Below are 8637 nucleotides of genomic sequence, written 5' to 3'. Positions count from 1 at the left end.
GGTTCATCTGAAAACCGTGGGCTTGGACAGCCTTAATTATGTACATGTGTGAGGGAGAAAGATTGCAAGGCATCGCCATTCTCTTGCTATTAACTAATCAGTTCGAATCTCTTCTGCTGTCGCTATGAGCCCCTTTCCTTCTAAAAAGTCATGAAAAGCGTTTGTGATGTGCATCATCTGTTCTTTGTAAACGATCATTCAAGCAAATCAGTTTTAATACAGACGAGACTGGTACGGAGGCCTGAACTAAGAATAATGCGATGACATTAATTAATCAATTTCGAAATACGACGTTCTTAAGATACCCATTTGCCCTTTACCTTATTTACAGAGGTCGTGTACATGACGTAACCAGCATAGTATTTATGGCGATAATATATTCCCGGGAAAGAATATCAACTAGCACAGTTTGAAAGACGTCAATAAAAATCGCTTAAATCTACGTTGTAAAATATAATGCTGATGAGTCATGATCATATTCTTGCCGGAAAGAACATAAGAACAAGTAGCTGCAGTTCTTAGAAGAGACGTTTGTGCCCGCTACTTACACAATGAAGTTCCACTTACTCAGATAAACAGTGTCGGGGCTGATTATATTATGAAATAATATTATTACGAATAAGTGGTACGAGCCAGTTGCTTCAGACGAGAAGTCTTAGGAGTGGTAACATAATAATAATTGTGATAACAACAATAATAACGGCAGCTATGGTTCTGTTTCTCAATGTGGATCTTGTTTGTCCTCCCCCGGGTCACAGTAGGGGAGACATGACACAGCCACCCACCGGGGGTAGGTAGGGGATCCGGAGAGTCGGGGAGACAGCAGGCCGGGTTCCAGCGCGCGCGCCAACAAACTCGTAACAATTATAACAACAATAATAACGAAAGCTGATCTGTTTCTCAATGTTATCATTAAATAATTGGAGCGGAATATGTTGAGTCAATAGACAGTAAGTTCTTGAACCGATTCCTACTTAATCAAAGATAATTCAACTCTTATACAAACATACTTGATGCAGAGTATCTCAATTTAATCAAGAAAAATGATTTCGCCATTTTCAATTCCTTATTTGTATTGCCTGGTTTTTATTCAGTAACAAATTTCCGCATCTACCTTTTATTGTTGTTTAAGTCGACATTTGTGAAATGGAATAGGGTCAAAGAGTTAGTGTTCACATATTTCTTAGAAAAAACAAAAATATTTACTTTGACATCGATTAGGGATTAAACTGAGAAGAAGAAGAACAAGAAGAAGAAGAAATCAGCTAGATTTCTGAGCACTGAACTTACAGATTTCAGACAAACAGGATAATGAAAAAAATGTGAAAAAGGATTTTATTGGTGATGAGAATTATATATATGTTGGTAATACTTGCAGGACTTTCTTTCATGCATAGTAGAACACGCAGATAATAAGCACTGTCTTGCTGGTCAACCTTGGGATTAAGAAAAAAGTAAAAAAGAAATATAGTAGTTACTCTCTATATTTTGGCCTTTTTATGGGCTCCTTTATTAGATGAAATACTGTTGAAACAGAACATTCTTATCAGTCATACACACACACACACACTAATATATATATATATATAATGTCGGGGTTGTTACCCAAATATTCACCTTTCACAAACGTGTTTAATTAAATGATATGTGTACTGAAAAACTGGAACAACGAGACCAAGTAATTATAATAGCATCCTTACAAGTTTATCTTCAACTACCCTGATAAACGATTTGTACTATGATACAAATTCAGCGAATTACATTTACTTATGCACGTTCAAATGAGTAAAGAATAAAAAATTACCATATATAAAAGTCCCCTATGCTGAGTCATATGCATGAATAACCTATTCATGACATATTTTAACCGAGTCTAGCGAAGTGTGAATCAGGTAAGAAATCAAGCCTAAATTTAGCTAACTCTGAGTTGCGAATGATTTTTTTTAATGTTTCTTGCTGATATGAAATTGACATCTGCTCTGCTTTATTTTCCTCTTCAGCGAAGCAGTTTTCCTTTCCTGGTGAATAATGCACCATTTGCATTTATTTCGAAGAGATTCTCGATGAGTGGGCTGATTCACTTCTCATACTGGACGTCCTCCTGCTGAGATTTCCTGGTTTCCTTTTCCTCCTTGTCATCTTGATGATCTTTTGATGAATCTTCCCTGGACGCTTGATGATTGTTTGATGATTCTCCCCCTGACGTTGCCAATGGAGTGCCTGAGCTGTCATTACCAGAACCTCCTGGGAGACACAGTACTTCTTTTAGAATATGTTGATAGCGTTATGCAATGACACACTCTCAGTGATAGAGGTCTCTTATCTTTCTATATAAACTTGAAACTAAACATTTTAATAAATTAATCTGGCTAAAAACCAAGGAAAATGAGAATAATCTGGAACCATTTAAAAACCTCCATTCCATAAACAGTAAATTGTCGATGGAATTGTGAAGACAGATACCAGGATCAACCCGTATTTCCTATCAAAGTTCAACGTCTGTCCTTCAAAATATGTGATGACTCACTGAAAATACTTTTCCATCAGCTATTTTTTGTTACGTACTTCATCAGAGAGATTGTCAATATAGAACAGCCAACAAAATATTCTTTCATCTGTGTATACCACATAACATACCTTTTACAGTTAGAAAAACAAAGCTTATTGCTTAGCGTCATATGGTGGACGTGTTACGCAATGAAAAATGAATTCTTCTCGGAGGATTTTTGTATTGATACACACTATATCTGCGTCATCCGTTACTTAACTTGCACAGAAAAGAACTTCACCCATTGTATGAAAATCCTCATTTATATTCCATAAAAGTATAAGGGTATCCTGCAACTTTAAAATTTTGCCATGAATAATATTTTCAATAAAGCGCTGATTGGTCGGAATTGCCCCAGTGTTTGGCTGGACAACCTCAATTTCATAAAACAATTGGTCATACTTTCAGTGAACACTGAAATACTAAAACAGTCGAACTATTATTGAATGAATATGGTATTCTGGGAAGTGAATTTTCAAATGAAATGCAGGCAAAATGTAAAGGCATTGCATGCAAATGCAACTATCTGCTGTAAGATAAGGACATCACACCTTGTGGCATCTGAGAACTGCAGTGCTTTGTGATCAGGAGCTGAGAACACATGAAAATTATGCAGAAAAAGGCGTCGAAGATTCCAACGGACAAGTACATCAAAGCTCCTCCGACGGACTGAAACAGGACCCCTCCTAAATAACCAGCCACTGAATGCCCTGCGAAAAAAGAAAAACAAAATAGAAAACCTATCTCTGGCACTTTTGACGTCAATCACTTTCGCTACATTACCCTGTTTTTTTTATCATCAAAGATTTAATGATCTCACTTGCTTAAATGAATTCCCACATACGATTCTTTGGTTAATATTTTGATTAGCAGTAAAAAAATACCTTAGTTTTTATTTATGAGACGTGATTTTACGTGAGTGTTTTATTATTAATCAGTTTTATATATGTACGGCGTGAAAGTATCTATGAAGAAAGTAAGGACTGAGTCTTGTAAAACTAAATTATACTGTTTGTCTTTTTTCATCCAAACTATTTATAACCTATATCATATTCTGACTTCGATGACCATGATCATTGCGATGTCACATTATGTTAACAAATCAAATAAAATCTCAGATTCATCTAAGAACTAAATATCATTAATGGCGCTTACCTATCAAAGAAACCGCTCTGACAACTGCCTGGAGAGACGCTTGTGCCCCGGGCGGTGCCAGATGGCTGGCATAAGCAGCCATGCAAGAGTGAAATAAGGCGAAGGTTATGCCATTGAGGAACTCAACTGGTAGGAACCACCAAGGATTGGTTATGGTATAGTAAATGCAGCATCTGATGGCTAGAGTCCCCAGACATCCAACAAATACCACCTTGTATCCCAAGCGTTTTATGATCATTCCTGTTCGAGACGAATAATATGAATATTGCAAAAAGGAAATACGAGTGAGGATCAGAAGAGGATCAAAGGAAAACAGTTAAAGAGACAGTTAAGAGAATGCCTTGAGTCATTTCGATATTAGAAACGAACATTAGTAGTCTGGTGAAAACAATGAAGTACTAATCAGGTCGATTTTCAACCAGGATTCCGCTGAACTCTCGGTGTTACAGACCATTATTGCGGGTTCCGAAAGAAATCGTGAAATAAACATGTATGAAGAATTATTGTGATCTGAATCTACACAACTCAAATAGCAATGATATTATTTTATATGATTTACATTAGGAATCTCTTAGCTGTCTATATAATGTGTTTGTGTGTGTACATACATATATACACACATACAAACATGCATACATAAGCAAACTCACGTATATACATGCATACATACATACATACATATATATATATATATATATATATATATATGTGTGTGTGTGTGTATATATATATATATATATATATATAATATTATATATATATATATATATATATATATATGTATGTATGTATGTATGTATATACATGAGTGTGCGGGTATACTATTGATAGTTTCCCTAGGATATGACATTTTTTTTCAGGATTTCGTGTAAGGACTAGGATAATATTGATCTCGAAACGTAATTAGACAAATACTCAGTACATACAAAAACGAAATAGCATTAGACTTAAGTCCTTCAAAGGAGCGAGCAGAGACCTTATAAGGAACACACTGAACTGAGATGTTCCTCCTTACCCGAGACGAAAAAGAAAGGAACATCGCCCCCGAAGGCCTCAACGCTTATGCTCAGTCCCTGCAGGAATTTCAGGTTTGAAAAGTTTGGGTCCCACGCGTTGGACACGTCCTCCATGTACATCAGTTTGAACACCGACAGAAGGCCTGAGGAAGTTCCCACAACGAACGCCGTTACCTTGAAGAAAAATCTGGTCTTCCTTATGTTTCCATGCTGTAGCAACGTGAATTTAATAAGACTTGCATAATATTACTTGAATATTTATCTACATTCTGATGTGTATAAATGGTTTACTATGAAGTAAGAACGTAACAACTCTTTCTGTACAAAGCATTTCAAATAAAACTAAGTGCTACGATTACAAGCAAAATTTAACATATGATTTTGCCCTATTATATAATGCAAATTACATGAGTATTTTACTGTGAAATGAGAACACTACATCTAACTTGAAGAGACAAGCGGGACAAAATATTTGTTACCATTGTCAATGAACATTAATATTAATTCTTATGCGTAAGGGCACAAGAATAGGACTTCAGTGCGCAGTACTTACAAAGAAAAGCACGGCTTGAGGATGAATTATGACACTCCTGACGTCCCCCATGTTTACTTTGCGCTCTTTAGAGGAAGAGATATTCATTCTGGACACAAGAACCATGTCTGACGTCATGATCACAGCACATATGATCGCCGCAGGGAGGTAGTCGGCTTGAGGTAAGCCTTTGGAATAAAGGTCTACCAGAGCTCCTGTGATAACCGATATTATGCCCTTGCCAATGGTTCCCCAAAGACGCTGTTGGCCGTATTTGTGTCTTTTGTCTCCTGTTGAAAAGGGAGACGTTGGGAATTAAAATGCTGATAAAGACGGTTTCCTTCTGTAGAATGGAAATTGCATGCCAGAGTGATGTTAGTAATTAGATATCAAATGGCTACTATAAGCGATATGTCGTATTTCACTTAATTGTGGACTAGAACAAAACTACTACAAAAAGGGAAACCTGTAACTCGCCAAGAATTTGTAAACAGACAGCGTCCGTGATCATTACGCAGGTACTCATTCCCATCTGTTTCATCATGAGGGCCCCAAATATCAACCAGAACTGAGGGTACTTCACGAGGTAGGATAGTGCCAAAGAATCTACTGGAGAATCTGCTCTCCCTGTGGAGTTTCTTGAGACTGGAGGAGAGAACTGCCCTTCCTCCGTGATCAGTTCTGGGCCCTTCACGTCCTTGTGACGGTCAAAACCTGAAGGAAACCGGAAGCTTGTTCCATTGAAGGCTGAACTACCAGTGTTTTCTTCATCGGGTGGGAGAATTGGAACTTGGGCACTGATGTCCTGAAGGGTATTGCTAGTGCTTTCATCATCAAGTGGGAGGCTTGGAAGGCCATAAGCTGCCAAGAGTCCCGTGGTGAGAACGGCAAGAGAACACAAGAATACAGCGCGATGCGCCCGGAAGTAATCAGCGAATGCCCCTGATACGCTGTTGCTGATCAAACCCATAATGGGCATCGTACTCCATAGAAATCCGATTCCCTGAGGTGATACACCTTTCTGTCTCACGATCAGAGGGAGGACTGTTGCCAGAAATGCAGCGCCTGTAAAAATTAAAAGTTATTTTTGTATTATCTAAGATGGAATAAAATCTGTCAAGAAGATATTTACTTATTAAATTTAAATTAGCTGCCATGTAGGCGTATGAGAAATACAGAGAGAGAGAGACGAGACGAAGAGTGAGAGCAGAGAGACGAGAGAGAGAGAGAGAGAGAGAGAGAGAGAGAGAGAGAGGCGTGGGTTGGGTGCGGCAAGTAGTACATAAAACAAAGTGGATTGAGCTAGTTCGGGTTCCAAGTAGTGACTACGTTATTTAGTCTAGTTTTTAACAATCACTGAAAATTCTCATGATTTTTCAGTCAAGACTTTATTATATGCTATCGATTGGTTTAGTGTACGTGCCAGTGTGCAAGACAAGAAAAGTGGCATGGTTTTAGTTGACACGTAAAAAGAGAAAAAAAATGAACAACGTTGATGTCATCTCTACACGCACGAACAACGTGTAGTATGCTAAAGCGCTAAACTCTTTGCAACGAGAAAGTACAAATTAATGCATATCCCATAATGGCAGCCTGTAAGTACTGTAATATATCTTAACTGTATAGTTGATCGAATCCTTATCAGCTGATTTACGAAAAGGAGGTTGATAAAAATAGCTAAGGTTCCAGCCTATCTGTTTCAGGTCAGCATTTAAATGTTTCTTTATCGCTGTTAATAGTCTAATGAGAACCCTTGTAGTGATACTAATGACTAAGATAACGAGAGATAATTTTTTTAATCCTTCTATTATTAGCATCATAGAACGAAAACGGCAAAAAAAATAAAAAATGAAAAAAAAAAAGAGCCGCCGCGATTCATCCCGCTTATGTTCAGAAAGAACGATAGTTGCTATTGTATCAATTATCAACAAGCTGATGATCTACCATAACTAATACTGACGTGTTATACGTAGTTGATCTGTAGTTCCGTTGAATACAAATAAATCTATTGTCTTCAAGTGAGATGAAGGTATATATACAATGATAAACAGTCGACCTTTTCCACTCGGCTATCGAGATATCTACAGTAACTTGTTACCGATTCTGATGTCCAATTACAGGTCGATTCAGGTTCGGTACTTTGAATCGATATTAACCCATCTTCATAATGATAGCTGAACGGTAAATTAGAAGGTAATCTATTTAGCAATCTTTATCATATTCATTAAAAGCAAATAATCTTGCAACTAGGTAAAATTTGGAAAGCAATATGCCTTTGAATCTATTATTGAGTAATCATATTGCAAGCGATTCATGCAGATGAAGGACACGCGTCTCAATTTAATTTTGCAGAAAGGTATCAAGAAATGAAGACAAAAATCGGTTTCCTCTACAAATAGCAGAGAGGAACTTTTATTTATTTGTCTTTATCTCAAAATTCGTTTCATTCATGTTTTCTCATTCTTATCTGAACTGAAAATGTAAAGATAGTTACTGTGTCCCCTACCCCTCACCACATTTCCATAATATGTAAATTAAGAGCATAGATCTGGGTTTTAAATGTCATTTAACAATCGATTGGCTTTATATGTTCATTTACCTAAAACATTTTTCATATTCAGTGACATGCATGAATTACGTCTCACAGAAATTGCATCATACAGTAGTGTACGGATCTTCGCTTGGGCAATATTTTACCACAAAACTCTTTAGCAAAAATGATGTCAGCAGTAATATTATTAGTATTAATATGATTCACTATATATCACTACGCTGGTGGTTTAGTCATAACACCATTTCTCCAGTTAAAAATGACTGAAAAAGGAAGTAAATAATATGAATTCATCAAAGAAGTAGTACAATTCATTAGTGAATGAAATAAACAGGTAATTCCTTACACATAATCTTACCTGCATATCTCAGGAAGTAATGTAGTTTGATGGGTAACAGACTCCGGTTGATATTCATCTTGATGTGATAACAGTGCAAATTCTCGGCTAACTTTAAAGAACGTTAGACTGCCATGAACACTCCCAGAAGTTTAACGTTTTTGTTCGAAAGACGACTCCAGTCTTCCCAGAGGTACCAAAAACCTGTACGACTTCGTTGCTTTGCGTAAATTGCGAATATATCTTACAGCAGATTCCCAACCACATATGCAATGTTTACGTCTCGTCTTCTTCTCTAATTTTCATGCCAAGACGTAGCAGTAGGAGGCAGCTGAGTCAGAGCGTTAAAGGAGCTGTTTGTGAACACCGTGATAACACACTATCACCATCCTTTCATGCCAGGTTCCTAGTGCTATTGACTTTTTGCTCCGAACTGCCTCGCTGTCTTTTATATGCCCGTAAGTAACAAACGCACGTACTGGCACATCTAGGATTGCG

At 37.2% G+C, this 8637-nt stretch overlaps 1 protein-coding gene across 1 annotated transcript; it reads right to left on the bottom strand.

Moving 5' to 3' along the window:
- Positions 1-1323: 1323 nt before the first annotated feature.
- Positions 1324-8573, bottom strand: LOC135220957 (major facilitator superfamily domain-containing protein 6-like). Its single transcript, XM_064258616.1, has 7 exons — positions 8161-8573; positions 5729-6316; positions 5273-5541; positions 4719-4893; positions 3704-3943; positions 3100-3258; positions 1324-2244 (listed from the first exon to the last, which is right to left on the bottom strand). The coding sequence occupies exons 1-7, from the start codon at positions 8216-8218 to the stop codon at positions 2078-2080; spliced, it is 1656 nt and encodes a 551-aa protein (XP_064114686.1). The 5' UTR covers positions 8219-8573; the 3' UTR covers positions 1324-2077.
- Positions 8574-8637: the final 64 nt, after the last annotated feature.

This window comes from Macrobrachium nipponense, chromosome 20, assembly GCF_015104395.2.
Source record: "Macrobrachium nipponense isolate FS-2020 chromosome 20, ASM1510439v2, whole genome shotgun sequence".
Lineage (NCBI taxonomy): Eukaryota > Metazoa > Arthropoda > Malacostraca > Decapoda > Palaemonidae > Macrobrachium > Macrobrachium nipponense.
The sequence above is the reverse complement of the archived record's forward strand: the minus strand, read 5'-3'. Positions and strand labels throughout refer to the sequence as shown.

Coding starts and splice junctions, on each gene's coding strand:
- LOC135220957 (XM_064258616.1), bottom strand. CDS start 8,218: ATGAATATCAACCGGAGTCTGTTACCCATCAAACTACATTACTTCCTG. Junction 5,542..5,728: donor TGTCTGTTTACAAATTCTTG/GCGAGTTACAGG, acceptor CCTTTTCAACAG/GAGACAAAAGACACAAATAC. Junction 3,944..4,718: donor TCCTTTCTTTTTCGTCTCGG/GTAAGGAGGAAC, acceptor CGTCTCGAACAG/GAATGATCATAAAACGCTTG.